General features: G+C 40.9%; 1 protein-coding gene across 3 annotated transcripts in view; it reads right to left on the bottom strand.

Moving 5' to 3' along the window:
- The window catches only part of LOC123757197 (sialic acid-binding Ig-like lectin 10), a 49,857-nt gene that overhangs the window by 1,039 nt on the left and 25,597 nt on the right, over positions 1–23,221 (bottom strand). For all 3 annotated transcript variants that reach the window (XM_069323640.1, XM_069323639.1, XM_069323641.1), the window contains 6 exons: positions 19,439–19,516; positions 13,684–13,816; positions 8,526–8,582; positions 7,364–7,536; positions 3,327–3,456; positions 958–1,160 (listed from right to left, as the gene is read on the bottom strand). In XM_069323640.1, coding sequence (XP_069179741.1) covers positions 994–1,160; positions 3,327–3,456; positions 7,364–7,536; positions 8,526–8,582; positions 13,684–13,816; positions 19,439–19,516 — 738 coding nt within the window. In that variant the 3' untranslated portion in view covers positions 958–993. The remainder of the gene's footprint in view (positions 1–957; positions 1,161–3,326; positions 3,457–7,363; positions 7,537–8,525; positions 8,583–13,683; positions 13,817–19,438; positions 19,517–23,221) is intronic.

Genomic DNA, 23,221 nt, shown 5'->3' with positions numbered 1-23,221 from the left:
AATAATCATAATCTACGTTACACTGAGTTTACTTTAGTTTTATACCTATATAGACTACACTTTTTTATTTATTTATTTATTTATTTATTTATTTATTTATTTATTTATTTATATATATACAAGAAGGTACATTGGGTTTGTGAGAATACATTGGATAGTACAGTATTTACATTCTTGTAAAGCCACTAGTACGCGCAGCGTTTCGGGCAGGTCCTTAATCTAGCAGATAATTTTAAGTAGGTAATTTCAATCAGAATTGATAAATTATAAAGATACAAGAGGCAGGATACAAGATACTTGTTAGTAGGTCCTAAAGTTAATGCCGTGGTCATAATTAATAACCCTCCAGAGGCTGATAGCCGTAATTAAACCCAACGCCAAATCAACCAAAATCATTATCGTTATCTAGAATTAATTTGTTTTATAATGGTTGGTAATTAAGGTTAACCGGATGTCCGTTAGCCGATCGTTAACGTTGGTAGTATCCGGACCGGAACACTGAGTGAATCTTTGTAAACACTCAAGGGGCAATTCACTTCTTTCTATACAATTATGTTCAGTAAACTCCAAAGTTTACCAAGTAATACTCCGTTCAAGGGTAGATTTTCAGGCTGTCTAATATGTTTTGCTAAGAATAAGTATCCTAGTATAATTGAAAGTATTCCTACCTGATGGATTAATATTTGATTACGATGTTTTCAATAGTTTCTGTTGATATATTTCATTCAGTGAAATAAATTTTCAATATGTGATTAAATATACACACAGAAATCACAATAGCGTTATATAATCAAATGAATGATTAAATATGTACACAATTTTCATACTTCAAATTTATTAAATTAGTATGTTGACCCTTAGTGATTAATTCTATTTGTATTTACAACTGCATTAAATGTACCTATAAATTTACTTTTAGTGTAAAAGTATCACTGTATACGGAGCCAGGAAACCTACCAGGGCCGACAAGGAAGGCTGTGAGAGACATTGCTGCTAGGATGAGCTGCTGGGAGCCGTGCTGAGGGTTGCTGCTGCTGCTGCTGCTGTCTGCAGGAGCTGCAGAGTCGTCACCAGCAGCGTCAGGAGGTGGGAACCACGGCTGGCGGTGACGGAGGAACCTCTGTTGAAGACTTCCTGCTGCACGGCCGCCCGTAGCTCGTCTGAGACAGTAGATTGCTATTACCAGGTGAGTTAGCAGGTTTGTCAGTCTGTCTGAATGCCAAGCATAATTTCCACTTGTGTCTTTGACTGCGTCTACATCTGACTGACGGTGTTGTCCGCTGTTTTTTTCGTCTTTATGTGCGTGTGAGTGTGTGTGTGTGTGTGTGTGTGTGTGTGTGTGTGTGTGTGTGCTGGATTGTACCTTTGTGCACCTGTCCGTATGCTCCAAGCACCTCGGTCTGTCTCACCGTGTACATGCTCATACATGACTACTTGTAATTCAGCAGATGTTATTATCTAACAATAACACTTGTCTGTGACTGTCTCTTTGTCTTGTTTGCATTATTGTCTGTTATCAATTTGTCTGTATTATTTCTCATTCACTTTCACTGTCTCATATATCAGAATCTTGACTCCTGGAGTAATTAATTATAATGTCAAGAAATTACTCGAGAATCTGGGTTCTAGGCTTATCAAAGCAGCAAAAGGCCCAAGAGCATCTAGCTACATTTTTTTTTTCAGCACACGTCAGTGTGGCAAAATAGAGTGGAAAATACAGACTGCATTCTCGGTTCCTGCATTTTGACACGGAATATATCTTTTGTCCTGTCAATTTAAAACGTTCCGTGGATGTACAGGTGAAAGTGGCTACATCATTCTTGGTTATATTGAACACAAGATGAAAATAAACAGTAAAGAATTTCTATATTTTTATTCTTTTATACAGGAAGAGAAAGAAAGAAATATAGATTTAGAGAGAGAGAACAAAAACTGCATACTAGAAATTTGTGTTATGTTTTGCGACCATGAAAGACAAGGGCCCCGCTATAATTAGAGAAGACATATGTGCAAAACCCTCAATTTTTATATATTTACCCTAGTTGGCCCTCGAGGCGAATTTCAACCCGTCGTAAAGAACGGGATGTCGTGAGACATGACACCGCTCACTGCATTCAATTTCACTTCTGTCACTCAATTTTGTTAATTATAAGGATTACGCAACGCACGCTAGTTTATAATAAGAACAAAAAGTAGAAGAAATTTTGTTTTATAAATTAAGTTTGTTTATTTGTTTTTGTGGTGAGAGAGAGAGAGAGAGAGAGAGAGAGAGAGAGAGAGAGAGAGAGAGAGAGAGAGAGAGAGAGAGAGAGAGAGAGAGAGAGAGAGAGAGAGAGAGAGAGAGAGAGAGAGAGAGAGAGAGAGAGAGAGAGAGAGAGAGAGAGAGAGAGAGAGAGAATCAATGATAAGGTCGACCCTTGTATAAATAAAGTACAATTAAAGGAGTTAAGAGATGTTAACTGTCCCTTATATGCGGCTTGCGCCTCGATAACCAATAATAACGACCCCAACGCCAGGTTATATGTATCTTAACTATCATTTACGATGACTCCAAGCAGTTAGATGGTTGAATTGGGCCATTAACTTGGAGATGATGGTTCTGGCAGGTCTATCAAGAACTGGCGTAGAGGGAATATCCCGGCAGGAATTGAGGATGGTTATGTAGACGAAGGGAGGGATCAACCATGACCTCCAACCGTCTGTGTGTACTGTATATCAATACCTCCACACACACACACATTTCGACGGGCTCACCATAGCCCGTGCTACGTGGACACTTCGTTCTGAGTAGCTAAAACAACAACAAACCACAGGGCCTCGCGGCTGAATAGATAGCGCTTAGGGATCGTAATCCTAGTGACCCGGGTTCGATTCCAGGTGGAGGCGGAAACAAGTGGGGCAGAGTTTCTTTCACCCTGAAGCCCCCCTGTTCACCTAGACGTAAATAGGTACCTGGGAGTTAGATGGCTGCTGCGGGCTGCTTCCTAGGGAGGGGTGTGTGTGTTTTAGAGAGAAATATATGTAGTAAATATAATAGGACATTCCGGATAGGAAAAATATATTGGTTAGAAAGGTGGGGCCCAAGCGCTAATGGCTCGATTCTACAGACACAAATATTAAATAAATACAAATATACACAGGTATAGGCGAAAAAAGGACATACACTCACCATAGACAGGACCATACATACAGACTTACTCAACAAATATTGATGTGGTTAATCACTAATTAAACAATGAACATTGCTGAACGTTGAGGGATCAGCATGATGAGGATACCATGATGATGATAACATGATGAGGCTAAAGGTGCGGTTAACCACTTACCACTGTTGACGTGGACAGAGACAGAGGCCGTGGGAGCGTTGACGGGGAGGCAGGTGTAGTTGCCGGAGTCACTGGTCCCCACAGACGATAACAGCAGTCTTGATGTGGTCTGCTCGCCGGTCTTCTCCACCTGTAAACACAGGTGAGTAGGGAGGAACAGTTGGGTATATTATTATATTATTTCGTCATACACACACACACACTGACAGAAGACTCAGGAGCATAAATGAAAACAACATAGCAGCCATTAATTTAATAGAGATCAGCTTCTGTCGCCTGCAAGAAGGGTTGAAGACTGTTAATCTTAGGGAACTTTAATCCTGGAAAGATAGACTGGTAGAATAGAGAACCACATGAAGACCTTGTGGATTACAACACAGAGAGAGAGAGAGAGAGAGAGAGAGAGAGAGAGAGAGAGAGAGAGAGAGAGAGAGAGAGAGAGAGAGAGAGAGAGAGAGAGAGAGAGAGAGAGAGAGAGAGAGAGAGAGAATTTAAAAAGTGCCAACAGTGTCCAACTAGGTGTGTACAGTATAAAGTGAAGGTATTTTACTGTGCAAGAGGGCAGGGAGTCATTCAAATAAGTGACCCATAAGTATAAGGTGGCGACCTTCAGCTAAAGCTGGCTACATAAGCTTATATAGATTAAAACAAAACTTTGCCTACACACAAATTTCCCCAATATAATAAAAAAAATTAATATATATTAAATTATGCTCTACACAATTACGTAATTCCGGATATACAAGAATTATTGTTCATAATACAATTAATCAACTAAATTACACTTTATTTTACTATATGGCTGTAATGGGGCTCTGGTTAACACAGAGTGTACTGACCTTAATTTGATTAGTCCTGTAAACTCGGTCTTCCCACAACTCTCTGTTTGTTTACATTGTGAATTTCCGAGAACCCGTTTCTTAACTAACAGATTTTGCATAGCTTCAGCTCTGGGGCCCCACCTTTCTAACTGTCGGTTGTCTCTGAGGATGAAGGTCGATTTTTACGAGGCTACCCTGACATTGGTGTATTTCCTCATATCCCTGTGGTTTCCATGCGTGTCTAGCTTAAATGTATGTTTTCTCGTAACGGTATTGCTTGACCTAAACATCCTCTGTTTAATCGACTACCCCGAGTATTTTGTGTGTCTGGATTATGTCACCTGTGTTTCTCCTTTATTCCAGTATAGCTAGGTTTATCTTAGATCCTGGTTAGCTAAGGTTATTTATATGACCAGTCTTAAGCAAATCGTTTTACTTTATCTTTGTTTTATGGAGGTTGGGGGCTCCAAACTGGTGCTGCATATTCTGAACCGGTCGGATATATGCCGAGTATAGCGTCATATGCTCTTATTCCTGTTCCCGCCCTCATGTCCTTGCACTAATATGGGCTGAATTCTAGTTACCACCTTTTTGATGCTATCTGCAACTTATCTGTCTTCCAGGAACGTCGTGCACTTCTCTTTCGTTTAGATTCTTCTTACCAACTGTGTGCGGTCATGAAGGAGTAACACACAGTAAGGCATCAGCTATATTAGTGAAACATATGAGAAACAGCATGAGTGTCAGCAATGTCCCTTGTTGCATTCATCACATTCCCACACTCACATTATTCCTAACGAGTCATGATTCGGTGTTTCTGGTTTTTCTATCTTAGCGACTTTTTCTTTGTGTATCTATTTGTTTCTCAAGTCATCGCCCTCTCTCTCTCTCACTTTATTCTCATCTTTTTCTATTCCCCAACAACGTTTCCTCTATAATGTTCGGTGCCAATGTCTCCTCTATACCTGGTGGCACCACTCTGCTTCCCTCCCACCGCCCAACAAATACAATCTTTGCTCAACACAATGTCCGCGTCTTTGCCGAGATTTAATTCTTTGTTCAACGTTATCAAAATGCTCACTTAAATTTTTTTTGACAGTTTAGTTGATTATTGTTCATATTATTCCCATCCTGGGAGCCAGAGCGGCACCAGCCACTGTCCCATCCTGGGAGCCAGAGCGGCACCAGCCACTGTCCCATCCTGGGAGCCAGAGCGGCACCAGCCACTGTCCCATCCTGGGAGCCAGAGCGGCACCAGCCACTGTCCCATCCTGGGAGCCAGAGCGGCACCAGCCACTGTCCCATCCTGGGAGCCAGAGCGGCACCAGCCACTGTCCCATCCTGGGAGCCAGAGCGGCACCAGCCACTGTCCCATCCTGGGAGCCAGAGCGGCACCAGCCACTGTCCCATCACGGGCCACAATGCCTCTCACACCCCAAAATAAAACAGGGACACAAAAACTTGATGAGACGCGGAAAAATAGAACTGTAAGCCTAAGACGTGAAAATATAATCGTGAACATCAACTTGGGGTCTGTTTGTAAAAATAAATTTCTAAATTTTATAGATATTTTTCATTTTTGTTTATCTGTGAAGATGTATTAAAAGTGTCTATGAAGGTGTATTTGAGGTGTCTATGAAGGTGTATTATACATATCTGTGAAGGTTTATTATACATGTCTGTGAAGGTGTATTATACATGTCTGTAAATATGTATTTAAAGTGTCTGTAAATATGTATTTAAAGTGTCTGTGAATGTGTATTTAAAGTGTCTGTGAATGTGTATTTAAAGTGTCTGTGAATGTGTATTTGAAGTGTATCGGCAAGGAAAACCGAAGGAGAAATTCAGTATTGTTATGAATATAAATTCTGTTTACTCCTTTCTTCCCAAAATCTCTCAAAGATTTAGCGAAGAAAACGCCTCTCAACTTTTAAAGTTGTGAGGCATCCTAATGTAACAAGAGAACAATATAACAGGAGAACAGTGTGACCAGAGAACAGGTCTGGACTCTCCAGCAGCCTATCGGGAACACACATGTCCACTCACATCTGTGGCTATAGATAGCAACCGGCCAGTGGAGCTCTGGAGATAATTCCATCAGATATGTTGCGGTCTTACTAATCAGTTTGGGATTACAAGTCAAGATGATATCGCAGCACCACACACGATATGTTAACTTCAGCACCACACCTCTCCAGGAGTGGTGCTGAAGTTAACTGAATGGTTTTAGTACTGATCTCTGGTTCCTTTCATTAAACATCAAATCTATTACCTCAAGTATGGATATATATATATTTAGAATGTCTCTAAGTTACAACTATTCTAAGTAGACAACTAATCTTTAAACAAAGACTCAATTTGTTATCATTAGTACGTTAGCCTAGCCTAACTGGTCTAACATATCTAGCACAATAGCCTAGCATAGCCTAGCCTAACGTTCTAGAAGGCAGATCTTCAACATTGTATACAAGTCCCTTGTCCTGTTGACTAGTGTTCCTAAAAGTCATTTTACCTCTCCTAGAATGAATCAGTGTCATTTAATCATCAGTGAATGCATTATTATTACTTAATTGTCCAGAGTAAATTATTTCATTCATTCCTTCCCCCTCTTCTGTGAAACTAGGTGGTTCAGAGTTATTAGAGCTGTAAAGGCCATGACTGTTTAATAATAATAGTTTGTTGTTATTAAATCAGGGTGGTGGGAGCGTAAGAGTTCTGTAATGTCATGGTTGTTGTGTAAGGACGGTTATATAGCGTTATAAAAGTGGTAGCAGAGAGATCTTTCTCTTACACTATCTCCCTCCATTTCTCTCTCTCTCTCTCTCTCTCTCTCTCTCTCTCTGTATGTCTCTCTGTATGTCTCCCTCTCTCTCTCTCTCTCTGTGTCTCTCTGTATGTCTCTCTCTCTCACATGTTCCTTTTCTCTTATTCTTCCTCTCATTGAATTTCTCTTCCCCCTCTCACTAAATCTCTCTTTCCTCTCTCGCTAAACCTCCCTCCTTCTCTCTCACTAGATATCTCTCCCCCTCTCTCTTTCACTTCTTTATTCTATTTCTCTTACTTTCTCTCTCTATCTCTCTTACAAACTCGCTACAAAGGGTGAGAACGGATTACAAATGATGGCAGCGGTGCTGATACAAATAGTCATCCTGGTTTGTTAAAACTTTAAGACATTGTATGTCTTAGTTTGACTTTATTAAATATATATATATTTACCTGGAGGGAGATGCCGCCCCTGGGGGAGTCGTAGTCAAGGACGGTGTGGTCGTGGTACCAGAGGAGGGCGGTGGGCGGCGCTGTAGTGTGGGTCACCACACACACTAGGGACAGTGACGACCCCGCCTGCAGGAACCTCTCCCGCGCCCCTAGGATGTATGTCCCATACTCCCCTGAGGCACAGTCGAACCAGTCAGAGAGAGAAGGGAAGGGAATTGTCGGGAAAGCGCCAATCCATGACGACTATGTAGCACTGGGAAGGGATCAGGATTAGGATTTGGAATGGGACGGGGAGGGAAGGAATGGTGTCCAATCACTTGGACGGTCGGGGATTGAACACCGACCTGCATGAAGCGAGACCGTTGCTCTACCGTCCAGCCCAAGTGGTTGGACTGAGAGAGAGGGGGACTGGACAGGGGCCAGATTCACGAAACTGTTTCGCAAGTACTTGCGAACGTGTTCATCTTTCCTCAATCTTTAGACGGCTTTTGGTTACATTTATTAAACAGTTTTCAAGCATGAAAATTTTACAATGAACTGTTGTTATTGTTATAAACATCCTCCTGGTGCTTCGAAGCTCAGTAACTGTTTAATAATTGTAAACAAAGCCGCCAATAATTGAGAAAAGATGTACAGGTTCGTAAGTGCTTGCGTAACCGCTTCGTGAATCTGGCCGCAGGAGTTTATGCTCCAGGTAAAGGTGTGAGCTGGTGAACTGTGTACATCGTCAGACACACACACATAAATGTATGTGTGTGTGTGCTTAAATTTGTCCTCATACAGCGTCATATATTGTACAGGACAACTAACAAAAAAAAAAATATACTCGGGCATTAATATAGCCTAAAAAATAGTCAGACACGGATCCTAAATAGCAGTCAAAAACTCATCAAAATATATATATAATCACAGACTTTAACACATTACTATAATAAATTAGAACATTAAGAAAGAACAGTGAAACATTTATAAAACAGATAACTATAGAGGAAAAAAAACAAATAACACTGAAACCTTAAAAAGAGGCAAATACGAAGCTGTAAAGAAGGAAAGAGAGGTAGAGTGAGAGTGTAGAAGAGGAGGAGGAGAGAACAATAGTTTTATGTATTTATTTATATATATACAAGAGTTCTTACATTCTTGTATTCTTGTAAGAACTCACCAGTGGCGCCAGGGAAGGGCGGGCTCCGGTGCAGCTGGCCGTCCAACACCCGCTTGTCTGCAGATAAAGATTAAACCACCCAAGAGGTGGCACGGGCATGAATAACCCGAAACCCCGTTTGTCTGCCGACAAATCATCACCAACAACTCATTCTCAATCAAAAAACTAAAAAAAAAAAACAAGAGAGGAAATATTAAACATTGACTAAAACACGGGTTGATCACCAGAATAAAGTGGCAGTGGCGATAATATAGTAATACTTTATTTGAATACATAAATGAATATATGAGTGAAGTTTCAGCTGGAGTTATAGCCTAGTGATGGCGGTATCCAGCGTGCATAAATATTGTTATCTCACCTCTCACGTCTCTTTATGGAGTAATTTCTTATGGAATGTATTACCATTATTATTGCTGGCACATTGTTAGTAAACCATTATGAAATTTTGGAGCATAATTATTGCTCGCTATTGATTTCTTGATCGAAGTTTGTTAGTTTCTTGTTTTTGTTTTTTTAGTGTTTGAGGTGATGGCTGTGCTTTGTTGGTGTGTTTGGTGGGCGTCGTGGGTGTTCGGATCTGGCGTTTGTGGCCCAGTTTATATTTATATGAGGCATTTAAATGATCTAGTAACAGCCTAGTGACATGTACACAGCTTAGCGTAACCTACAGCCTGGTTGATCAGTCCAGTAACCAGGAGGCCTGGTCGACGACCGGGCCGCGGGGACGCTAAGCCCCGGAAGCACCTCAAGGTAACCTCAAGGTAACCTAGTCCTCAGTTCAGGCGTACTGCCATTCATCTCTTTACCATTACATGTCACCAAACGTGAACAATTTTTCTTTTATTGATGTAGACTTTATCTACAAAGTCGATGTAAACTTTATCTACAGGTCTACCGGTGTACAAACTGCAGTACCCATTTATGCTAGCAATCCTTATATTATGTTGACGAGTGTCTAGTTGACACATTCTGCAGTTGCAGTGCAATATAGCTCTAAGACAGGAATTGGTCACATGTTTTCTGAGGGCCATTTGAGAAGTTCATCAAGAAGTTCATCAAGAAGTTCATCAAGAAGGTGCTAGTTCAATAGCACCTAGTTAGCAGTCCTCGTGAGGTTGTGGTAAGATGCTTACTCGCCTGGCGTTTCGCGAGCACTTTGTCCTGGGTTCGTATCCTGGCCGGGGAGGATTTACCGGGCACAAATCCTTAACTGTAGCCTCTGATTAATCCAACAGTAAAATAGGTACCTGGTTGTTAAACGATTTTGGCGGGTCGTATTCCGGGGAACATAGGATTAAGGAACTTGCCCGAAACGCTACGGGTACTGGTGACTGTAGAAGAATGTAAGAATTCTTGTATATATAAGTAAATAAAAAAAAAATTAGCAGTGTGCCATGAGAACCATACAACTGGTAACCATAGAACTTTCCTGTCCAGTTGTGTATTACTACAATTTTACGATTCCTAACAATGTCTTCTTAAAAGTAGTTATGGCCTTAACAATGTGCTTATTTTTAATTATCTTTTTCTCGTAAGACGGAGAAAAACGTCACTCCCATTTTTTTTTAATTAAATCAATTCTGCTTTAGCAATTTACGCAGATTTTGTGAAGAAACTTTGGCATACAAATTGTCAACTGACATGCGAAGCTGTTCTCAGACGCGTCCAAGAGGCTGACGGAGCTGCTCCTCGCACGAGATGCTTAGTTTGTCCTGTTTTTGGTTTGCAACAATTTTAGCTCTTATTTCAACTCCTTCAGAGACGCCTGTAATGATCATGATCACTTTGACACGATTAGAGACCTATAGAATGATCACGGACACTTGACAAGATCAGAGACAGCTGTAATATACCAATTACAGCTGTAATATCTCCGCAAGCTGTCTGAAACGTCCAGGAACTTGACAGCACCGCTCCTGTGCCAGGTAAGTCCACTACGGGCTCACCATAGCCCGTGCTACTTGCCCCGCTCCTGTGTTAGGTAAGTTACGGGCTCACCATAGCCCGTGCTACTTGGAACTTGTTCCGAGTAGCTGAATCTATAACAACACGTCTAGGAACTTAATATTGGGAAAGAAACATTGAGGGACTGGCCTTTCCCGGGACCTCCCAGCTCCCGTGACCCGCTACCATCAACAACCTGACCTGAAACTCGCTCCTCTTCACCAGAAACAAAAGGTCTTTCTACAAGTAAGTTCATCTTGTGTGTCGTTCGAAATTTGTATATTTTCCCCCCAGGAGAGAGTTTGTCCTGTGAAGAATAATTTGTCTTCCAGGTATTTTTTTTATTTTAATCGCTTTATCTCGATATGAATCTTAGTTGAGTAATTAATGACTAGCATATAATTCATGTTAAGTAATTTCTGACAGTTATGTAATTATTGCAACTTGTCCTAATGTTTACATAATACTTTTTGCGACTGTGGACCAACGCACATATATATATATATGTGTGTATATCACGAAAATAAACACGTGATTAAGAATGTGACAATGTCAGACCACGGAGGAAAAATGAAACAGGAAATTTCCTTAAGTACTTTCGTATATTAAATACATCTTCAGAAGGTCCAGACCTTCTGAAGATGTATTTAATATACGAAAGTACTTAAGGAAATTTCCTGTTTCATTTTTCCTCCGTGGTCTGACATTGTCATATATATATATATATATATATATATATATATATATATATATATATATATATATATATATATATATATATATATATTGACGTAATCAGATAATAGAATGTGCTGCTATTTACTTGATAGTCCGGAAAAATAAATCTGAAAACCAAACTCAATTATTCCTGGGTCTAGTATAGCACATATATGTATTATATTAGGCCTCAGATAGCGTGTACGAGGCCTATTATGGTTAGGTTAGTTTTATTAGCAACATAAATACTAAACCTTATGCAGGCGAGGAGTCATAATAATGTGGCTGAAATATGTTGACCAGACCACACATTAGAAAGTGAAGGGACGACGACGTTTCGGATGGTCCAGGACCAACCGAAACGTCGTCGTCCCTTCACTTTCTAGTGTGTGGTCTGGTCTAACAAAACCTTTCCGGTTTGTCACATTTCTACTTTCTAATTATCCGCTACGTCACTGTATGTACGACCCTAAACATCGAAACAATAAGTACTATTTAACACAGGTGGATGGGATAAATTATTGACTGGGATAGGGTTTGTACGTAGATCATTTACAGCTTTAAAAATATATATATGTGTGCCTGCAAGATCAAACTATTAGCTCTTGGACCCCGCCTTCCAACTGTTGGTTGCCTGATGTACTAACGACCTATTTTTATATATTGCATTAATTTAAAAACATTCGGAAGGCGGGACTAGGCACTGTCTCTGTGTATGTGTGCGTGTGTGAGTGTGTGTGTGTGTATCTGTCTGTGTATGTGTATGTGTATGTGTGTGTCTGTGTCTGTGTGTGAGCTGACAGATTCTAAACCTAGCCACAGAAAATTAATGCACTTCAGTATTATGATTAACAGAGGCAAAATAAAGACCTTATTAAATTTGAGTGAGATTATCTGGTACAACATTAGGCTATTTGCCTAATTAAAATCTTTCCTCGTGGGGGATCGCACGACATTTATTTGTTATCTATGAGAAATTTTACAGTTTTATATCATATTGACTCATTTAGCCTGAGTTGTCTGTCTGTTTGTTTGCGTCTCTCTCTCTCTCTCTCTCTCTCTCTCTCTCTCTCTCTCTCTCTCTCTCTCTCTCTCTCTCTCTCTCTCTCTCTCTCTCTCTCTCTCTCTAAAAAAAATCGTAAAAAGCATAAAAATCGTAATCCTCTTATCTGCTCCAAATATTAAAAAAATCCAAATAATGTGTGAATATTGGCTAATTTGCACCTGAGAGCTAGTTAATTTTAATTACAATACTCAACTTGCGCTTGTATTGTTATTATTTATTGTTAAGTTATACAGTAGATATATCGGTATATTTATGGGGTGTTGAGGGGGAGGGGGGGCGCACACACTCAAACAGACAGGGGTTAGCAAAGTACTCAGGGATAAGCAAACTCATGACGGATATACATAAACACACACACCAATATACATATGTACATCCATACATACACACTAATACCACGGTGCACAAGGGGGGGGGGGGTAGAAACAGCCTAAGTTACTCTATCCCTTTGAGATGTATTTCTTTCTTGTCTCAATAAACATACTTGAACTTGAATTTGAACGGTGCACAAGGGTCAAAAACCGCTTTGATTTTGACAGCTGCGTGGCCCAGAGAGCGAAATACTACGACGCACGTCCTCTAACAAGTATATGGTGTATTGGAAATCAAAATAATATTCAAATTTTCTTGTTAAGTTTAAAGTGGATATCAGAGTATCCGAGGTTTGAAAGTTCCCGGGAGCCAGTGAGGCAGTAAAAAGATAATACAAAAAATAAAAAGGATTAAGAAGGCAAGATCAACATCAACAGAAAAAGGGAAGATACAGAGAAGTATTATAGATACGATACATCTGCATACATCATAGATACATATGCAGTAACATTGTTTATATGAGTTTTACAAGTTTCTTTCCCATAGCCTCAACCACCATCCTAACATCACAAATTTAAATAAAGTAGACCTACCAGGGAACACGCCTACACAAGCACACATGATATTAGGCATATTTCAATATGAATATATATACGTGCATGTATTGATATACATGAGATAATAACGTGCAAGATATTCAGTGGAATTGACAGTATGGACAACGAGACAATGTTTAGAATAAGATACGTCGGTACCAGAGGACACAGGTGGAAGCTGGAGACACATGACCCGGAGACACGTCAGGACCAAAGGACACAGGTGGAAGCTGAAGACACATGACCCGGAGACACGTCAGGAAAAGCTTCTTCAGCTTAAGTCACAAGTAAAGGAGCGGGACACAAGACGAGATTCCAGTCATGACCAGGGAGGCTTGCCTGGGCGCCAATCCTTAACTGTTCGCCCTTGTTCACCCAGCAGTAATTTGGTACCTGGTTGGTAACCGACTGATGGATCGTGTTACAGGGAAAACTAGAAGGGTAAGGCTTATCATGAAGGGGAAAATTCTAAGCGTGGTGTCAGAAGTCGTCTGCTCCTGTACCTGCATGTGTAGGCACCTACCTGTGACTGTAAGGTAGACATTCCGGGCGATCTTGGGGTCAGCGTTCACCTGACACTTGTAGGCGCCGGAGTCTCGTGGTTGGCTGGACTGTAGCTGTAACGTCCAGTCATCTGTCTCCGAGCTGTGTAGTACCTGTTGAGTACACCACACACACTTGTACTATCACCTGGTTAGTGTACAGTATGCCGCTGTGTGTGTGTGTGTGTGTGTGTGTGTGTGTGTGTGTGTGTGTGTGTGTGTGTGTGTGTGTGTGTGTGTGTGTGTGTGTGTGTGTGTGTGCTCACCTCACCTAGTTGCGCTTGCGGGGGTTGAGCTCAGGCTCTTTGGTCCCGCTTCTCAACCGTCAATCAACTGGTGTACAGGTTCCTGAGCCTATTGGGCTCTATCATATCTACAATTGAAACTGTATGGAGTCAGCCTCCACCACATGTGTGTGTGTGTTGTGTGTGTGTGTGTGTAAGAAACAGTAACACCATTACAAGATAGAATCTCAAGAACACACTTATCAACATACTCTTTCGTCCTGAAGACACTCTCACCCTTAAGACTTGAAGACACCCAGCACACACACTCTTCCAGCTTCCCGGTGTCAACTGGCCAATAATGTATGTGTACTTCTGTATAGTTTGAGCGTTGCTGGTGTATATCTTGTCTTGCTCTGTGAAGTCGTCTTGTGGATCCGTCTCACTGTTATTGCGTGAGAAGTTTATTGGTCCTTGAAATGTCAATTCTTTCTTGGGGATTTGGGCTGACGGAAGACTGAATAGGGTGCAAGACGATGGAAATACAAACTGGGGAAAGTACTTATGAACATCCGGCCAACCACAACAGTTAAAATGATAATAATAGTAACAATCAAAATAATACAAATAATAATAATTATTATTTTATGTATATTAAGATATTTGGTTTTGATGATGCTGATACATGAAGAAAATTATTTGGAACAAGGAGGGGATTCGAACCCTTGACCTGGGTGAACCAAAAACTGTCTGATAAACAGAGAAGCTTGTCATACCACAAGTATGACTTGAGAAGAAGAGAAGGGTGTAAATATAGTATATAGCACTTAGCTGGCTATATATTAAGAATCTGTTTTTATTATTTTGGTCTCTCTCTCTCTTCTCTCTCTCTCTCTCTCTCTCTCTCACTCTCTCTCTCTTTCTCTCTCTCTCTCTCTCTCTCTCTCTCTCTCTCTCTCTCTCTCTCTCTCTCTCTCTCTCTCTCTCTCTCTCTCTCTCTCTCCCCTCCCGTTGCTGATCACTTCACTCCCCTCTCTCTCCTGTCTATAAGTGTTTTCTTGCATTCAATTTCAAACTCAATTTTCTCTAATTATTGGTTCAATCTTCCTTTGTAGAGCTTCTTTGTTTGATGAGAAAAGAGAGAGAGAGAGAGAGAGAGAGAGAGAGAGAGAGAGAGAGAGAGAGAGAGAGAGAGAGAGAGAGAGAGAGAGAGAGAGAGAGAGAGAGAGAGAGAGAGAGTACACGGGAAGAACTGATAAGCGAGAAGCTATAGGTTGGTGGCTGGGTTATCTTCCAGCAGGTAAAACAAAGAGAAGGTGCACCATTCTTTACTTAAAATGGCGCGAGATTCAACACGACAGGAGAAACATTGAGCCAAATCTTACAAGAGCTACAACCTGTGGTTGATAAGATCAACCTAAGAATACCAGACAGTTGTGCAGCCCAGATGGCGTCACTCTCACTAACCTCAACAAGCTGGACGATCCACCGGGGTCCACACGAACGACGGCCCCACAGTTCCGGTCCACTAACGGCCACTTTGAGCTCAACAACTACTGACTAGTTTGAACAAATCCACAAGAGCCATGACAAGGATTCGAACCTGCGTCCGAGAGCATCCCAGACGCTGCCTTAATCGACTGAGCTCAGGTTCGAATCCTCGTCACGGTCCTTGTGAATTTGTTCATTTGATGCATCACGCTATTGTGATTTCTGTGTGTATTGACTAGTTTCAGTGTTATCAATCACTACAAATCTCTTGGGACAATAATCACAAAACAAATGACAATTTATGTTACAGCTAAATGTAAATGTGTGGCCGCGAGGGTGATTAGAAAAGATTGTTCTGCTGCTGATCCCATGTTGAGTCTCTCCACTATGTGACGTTAATTACTTGAACAATGCAACTTGAGCTGTAGTGCTGCGCTGCACATAACAGGTGCCTTTGACAAGGCGTGGCACTGTGGCCTACAGGAACAGCTGCAACGACTGAGCGTTTGCGGATATTAGCTCACTACCTTGAAGAAATAGCGTCTAGAACAGTCATTGATGGATAATAACCAGTCATTGATCTGGAGCCAGCATACCACAGGGTAAGGTGCTTGTTCCAGTGTCGAATACTGGCGTCACCCGCCTGCACCTCACCCCTGGCACTCCCACCTTCAAGACAGTAAAAAAGATTTAATTTTCATCAAACAATTCAGTCATTATCTTCCTCATTACCAACTTCTGCAGTATTTGTTGATGTATTATCCTCGGACTAGTGTTACTAACACAAAATGGTGTACTTGTATATATAATACACTTGTGAGAGGTCAGAACAGGCAGCTGTATCTGTTGAGTCCGTCTGACAGTTGATTATACAGTTATGTTCCGTGATTAAAAGACACTCTAGGATTAAGCGTTTGGTGGAATCATCGTAGCATTTCACGCCGTTGACATATGCACCCAACGTCTATTTGGCGCCATTTTACCAGCACAGAAGTGCACGCCAGCGGCCCCGCTTTGTAGGAACATTGTACGAAGCGTGGGGGAAGTGTTGTTATGGTCCTCTTGATATACTGAACACTTGCACGGAGCTAACAGTCTCCCGACCAAGACAATTTATACAATATATTACTTTTCCTCAGGTGGTCGCAGTGTCGCGGAACGTTGTTCCTAATGATATGGTTTGACGACATTTTTAGAGTATATTATAAATTTTAGATTGTATCGTCGTTGCATTTTGCATTAGGGTTCATAATATCGTTCGTGTACTTGTAGGTGTCGCGTCTTAACACATACAATATATACAGTACGTGTGGAGGGTGTAGAAGGGCTCCCCCAGCTCCTGCATCCATTGTGAGGCTACACCTTTCCCGCCGCCTCCACTACCATGAGTATAGGGACTCCCAAAAATATGTAGATTAAACAACAATAAAACTGTTTCATGGAGGAGCTAACACTGGAACTTAAATATATACTTTTAAAGAGATTTTTCTTGAGCCTACATACTTTGGCCGGAGGAGTTTCCTTGTAGAATAGGCTTCCAGACAGCGGAGGAAGGCGTTGACAACAATGTATACATTCAATGACACTGACAGCACACTGACCAGCACACTGACAACACACTGACCAGCACACTGACAGCACACTGACAACACAATGACAACACTGACAACATTCACCAGAAACTTGGGTCAAATTCTCATTAATAAAATACCAATAACAACCGGACTTCCTCCGACCGACTCCTTTAATAAACTGGGGATCATGAATCCAAATTTAATAATACAAGCTCTATGGTACAATACACCCCAACATATATTTTGTTTATATACTCGTATATAGGTTGAGACGGAGTAAGGGAGCTTGTATTGAGTATAGTAATCTATGAGGGGTGGTGAGAGAGAGAGAGAGAGAGAGAGAGAGAGAGAGAGAGAGAGAGAGAGAGAGAGAGAGAGAGAGAGAGAGAGAGAGAGAGAGAGAGAGAGAGAGAGAGAGAGAGAGAAAAAGATGGAGGGAAAGAGAAAAATAGAGAGAAATTTATAGCTTAAGTCAAATAATCTATGCGCTCGTAACCCACCTCCTCAGAATTCCTAGACATCTCCTCAATCCCCCCCCTCCTCCTCACTCCTAGGCACTTGCCTCACATTCCTAGGAACCTCTCCATATACGAAGGAACCATCCCCCACACACCTAAGCAGGTCCCCCACTTCTAGACACCATCACCCTAGCGTTCTGGGCAATGCCACCCAGACCCACCACCCCCCATACACTCCCGAGCTCCACACCCACAATTGTTTGGCATCCATGCCATTATATAAGACACCGAAATACATTGTAATGAATATTGTGGATAGCGTCTTAAATAATATTAGTGAAGCAGTAGGTTGCTACCAGATACCTTTGTCGTATCAGTTATATTATAGAATGTTCTCCAATGTCCTGTGGGGGGCATTTTATAACAGTGATCTCTTACATAGTGGTACTCCAGTCAGGATGTTTATATCGTAGCTGAGTACCAGTTAGGTACTTCTCAGTCCCCTCCATTATTGTGGGAATTCATAGCCTAGTTGGTATCGCGTCGGTCTTGTATTTTTACTCGCCAGAGTTTGAATGTTCCATGACCGAAGTGAATTAAATTAATTTTATACACATATTTACACACATACACACACACACACACACACACACACATACATATATTATAGATATGTATATATATATATGTATATACAATATAGCCATATCTAGATAATTATAACAGCAGGTAGTAATTAGTGTAGACGTCTCTCCCTTTCTCCAAAGTTTACAAGAGATAGACTAAGGAAGCAAATGCCAGGCCAGAAGAATAAAAGTTAATGGGTGTAATTTCCTGGCTCTGAGGTGCAATAATAATAAAAGAAGACATTCCACAAACGACGTCTTGGTGGACGTAACACTGTGCTTGACTACTGATACTCCTCGCCAGGGGATCCAATCCTCCTCCCGGTCTTCTCAACCCTACCAGTACACTACAAATCCTATACATTATTAATATAAAACAGTTGACTATCAAATTTGTGGGCAGAGTGATACATATATATACAGGTGTATGCCTCTTCTCAGTGTATATTTGTCTTGAATAGTATACATGCTGATTGGTCGATATTTATTGTGGTAGCCACAATAGCCCCTTGAGAGGTTGAGAAGCGTTCAGCCCAACACCGAGCCAATTGCTGTGTGCAAGATCAATGTCTAAACAACTGTAAATGTCTTTGTTACAAGAGAAAGAAGGTTGGTGACTGTAACGGGGCCAGTCATGCTAAAGTGAGCTGCCAATTATGATGTTATTAACACCTTGTGGGGTACGGAAGAGGTACTCAAGATAACCTGAGGTCTTAAAGATACCCTGAGATTTCTCGAGTAAATCCAGAGGGCCCCCCCCCCTAGGATACCTTGGGGGCCTTCACTCAATATTAATTTTTCTGGCACTTTGGCCAATCATGTACCTAGGCCAGCTAGGCCTGGTACTCTTGGCCAGTCATGTACTAGGCCAATACTTCCTGTACTATATATATATATATATATATATATATATATATATATATATATATATATATATATATATATATATATATATATATATATATATATATATATATATGCAATTGACGATCACAAAACACTGATCATTTTATGCGGAAAATCCACAGAGAAATATGTGAACATATTTCTCTGTGGATTTTCCGCATATATATATATATATATATATATATATATATATATATATATATATATATATATATATATATATATATATATATATATATATATATATATATATATATATATATCCCATCTTAGACTGGAAGGAACTTAGTATTAATAAGTAATATTAATAAGGAAAAACAAAATACAGTTTCTCGGAGATATGAGTAGGGAAGCAGGTTGAGGCGAGTGTGGAGAGAGAGAGAGAGAGAGAGTGGTCAGTGTGAGAAGTGTGAGAGGCACTTCACCTGAGGTCCCTGGAGTAGCAGCTGGCTCTCACCTGGAACCTGTCGTCAGCTGTGTAGGTGACGAGGCCCACTGTCAGGATGTGGAGGTCCCGCACCCTCATCCACGTCACCTGCGGTACACGGTACACGTCACTTATACGTCAAGGTGTGGGGCGCTGGAGGGACGCAGAGAGGGACGCAGAGAGGGAGGGACGCAGGGTGGGATGCATGGATGGGAGAAGAAATACCCAAGTTCCCCCTTGTACCAGGTATGAATGTTAACATTAACCAAAATAATTGATTAGCTTTTTTTAATTAAATTGTATTAGGCTTCAAAAGTTTAAACTATTCTAAGTTAAAAGAAAACATGATAGAGTTCGTAAGATTTAGGTGAAGACGGTCCCATCCCGAATCCTGTAGAACCTTTCATTTTAAGGCGGAGAGAGAGAGAGAGAGAGAGAGAGAGAGAGAGAGAGAGAGCTACTTCATCTTGCCAACATTGCTTTCTTCATCTTAATGGTCTTTTTCCTTCTCATCATATGTTGCTGCCATTCTATTTGTTCATGTTCTTGTTTTAATTACAAATTCTCTTTTGTTCGTGAACTCTTTTAATAAATAACTACTACAGAACATAATATATATTTGATGAAGTTAACTTGAAACTAAGTGACATAGACACACACAAATGATAACTTCAATACATTGTTATAGTTTCATTCTCAATTTCGTCACACAAAATTATATATATATATATATATATATATATATATATATATATATATATATATATATATATATATATATATATATATATATATATATATATTGATTTGAATGTATAAAGACGAACGCTGAAAGAAAAATGGTTTTGGAAAAGAATTAAGACAGGAAGCATTGCGGTAAGAATTTCCGCCTTATAAAGCCTCGCACATTACTGGTGCGCGGACAGGCGGACAGGCGGGGGAGGTATTGTGGAGGCGAGTGGAAACTCTTGTGTGCCTGCAGCCATGATAGCCAGAGAGAGAGAGAGAGAGAGACAGAGAGAGACAGAGACAGAGACAGAGAGAGAGAGAGAGAGAGAGAGACAGAGAGAGAGAGAGAGAGAGAGAGAGAGAGAGAGAGAGAGAGAGAGAGAGAGAGAGAGAGAGAGAGAGAGAGAGAGAGAGAGAGAGAGAGAGAGAGAGAGAGAGAATGGGGGTTGGGAGGGACCGTTTAGTCAAGAAGAACTATGGAACACACAACTTTTGGGCGAGAAAGCAGGAAGGTTACAGTGGGTGGTGAGTATGATAGCATATCTCATTTGTACTGCTAAGTATATGCTCTAATTTCTTTAGAATGTATTGTTAATAATATGCATACTTAAAGGGCGAGGGGAATTTTATTAATCTTTCAGATTTTCCTGCCCACCCTCTCTCTCTCTCTCTCTCTCTCTCTCTCTCTCTCTCTCTCTCTCTCTCTCTCTCTCTCTCTCTCTCTCTTTCTCTCTCTCTCTCTCTGCATTAACCTATGAAAGGATTCTACAAGATTCAAGATAAGAGGAACATCTTTATCTTACAGGCTCATGCATGTTTTTCTTAACTTAGAATATTTTAAACTTTTAAAGCCTAACATAAGCTAATATTTTTTTTCTAAAACTACTCTTAATTTGTTTCTTCTAAAAATTGCTCTCAAAACAAAGCGCGCGCCCCGGTTTGTAATATTTCAGTGGTATTCAAGAGGCTAGTTAACATTCAGTTTAACAACCTAACTACCTAATTGATGTGATGACTGGTTGTTAATATAAGACAACGAGGACAGTGAAGGGCGCCCAAGACAACACATGCCCACCATTACACACTATGGAGCCGGCTCGCTGCGTGCCAGGAGGCACTTCAGTGCTACCTATACCACCGTGACAACACAGACATCACTGTAATTAATGGTCTGGGCAGTTAGGCTGACACATGGCTCTAATGAGGCACGGTTGTTGGGTAATTAGTAGGGCAATTAGAGTTGCAGGTCAATAAAGAAGCAGAGTGTATGATACACAGCGTCTGCTGAGAAGGCCACACAGTAAAGAAGACGGCTAAAACGCACAATACTGAGCAGTTATCGCTGCTTATCGGAACCCTTGCGTTTATTGATTTCAAGAGACGGGTTATGATACCGTCGGGGCCCAGGAGCAGAAGCACTGCAATTCTTCCTGGCCTGAAAAAGATTTTGAAAAAAGATTGGCCAGATTCACGAAGCAGTTACGCAAGCACTTACGAACGTGTACATCTTTCCTCAATCTTTGACGGCTTTGTATACATGTATTAAACAGTTTACAAGCATGAAAACTTCCCAATCAACTGTTGTTATTGGTATAAACAGCCTCCTGGTGCTTCGGGGCTCTTTAACTGTTTAATAATTGTAAACAAAACCGTCAATGATTGAGGAAAGATGTACAGGTTTGTAAGTGTTTGCGTAACTGCTTCGTGAATCTGGCCCCAGACCCTCCCAGAAGGGAAAGAATCGTAAGTAATAAGAACAGGAAAATAACAAACAAAGCCTCAGCTGTATAAACAATAGGTCTACTGACATCCGCAGATTTAAATATAAACATTTTCAAACAACAATCATCTCACGAAATAAAAATTCGTTAACACACCGAAAACTCCAACCAAAGAGCTAGAATGAGATTAAGCAACGCCGGAGAGGCCTTCAAAAATGTATTGATGGAGGGTGTTCGGAGAGCGAGGCGCCATCCTGGCTCCCATAAACCCGCCATGAAACATGAGGCTTCGTTGTATACACCTGTCTAACTTTACCTGTTGTGTGTGTGTGTGTGTGTGTGTGTGTGTGTGTGTGTGTGTGTGTGTGTGTGTGTGTGTGTGTGTGTGTGTGTGTGTGTGTGTGTGTGTGTGTGTGTGTGCGTGCGTGTGCTCTCTCGCGTGTGTGCACACACATGCGAAATGTTCGTAGTAGAATCCGTCTCTCATTTACAATACCACGAATCCAAAATGAATCCGGTCTTACCTAAAACGTTTCCAGATACGAGACTATTTCCACTCGGAACGTTTTCGGATATCGTTCGCTGATATCGTAAATTCTGAGCAGCTTTAAATGTCTCGTGGGAAATAGGACAGAAAATGGAATAATAAGGATTGACATGATGGATCGGATGGATGATTGTTCACAAAAGGGTGAGATTCGGAGTGGCAGGGTTCGACGCGGCCAGAGGACACCCTCACTAGATATCAGAGCCGTGTTTTAGGCTACACAAACATCAGAGCACTGATATCTTATTATCTTACACTATATCTGTATTATCTGTATTATCTTACACAAAAGTGCTGTTTTAACCTGTATTTTCTACTTATGTTTTGATCTGGAAATTGCAACGTGGCGCTGTATTTAATATATTTAATTCTGTCGGGGGACAGGCAGCCAGTGTATATATATATATACATATGTTAAGCTTATATCGAACTTCCCCCCCCCCCCCGGGTGAGACTACTGACCCTCCCCAGGATGCAACACTGAGGTAAAGACTCATTATCGGTACTATCCGTCACTTTAATCACCTCATTTCGTTTGATAGAATGTTGAGATAACCAATAATTAATAACAAAATATATCAAATCCTCATCTTGTGGGATGCTCAGCAGCCTATGCTCGCTGCTCTTGCTTACTCGGGCGACAGACAGACACAAACTACCAAAGTTGGTCAGTTCATTAAAAATGTGTTTAACTCATAAATGCAGAAATCCACTGGCGAATCCTATCAAATTATCCACCTCTCCTGTAAATCCAATTATCATTCATTGCCATAATTAAAATCATACAAATCCGGTAAACTCGGGTAATCCCAGGGA

This window comes from Procambarus clarkii, chromosome 13, assembly GCF_040958095.1.
Source record: "Procambarus clarkii isolate CNS0578487 chromosome 13, FALCON_Pclarkii_2.0, whole genome shotgun sequence".
Classification (NCBI taxonomy): Eukaryota; Metazoa; Arthropoda; class Malacostraca; order Decapoda; family Cambaridae; genus Procambarus; species Procambarus clarkii.
This window is presented reverse-complemented; position numbering and strand designations above follow the sequence as displayed.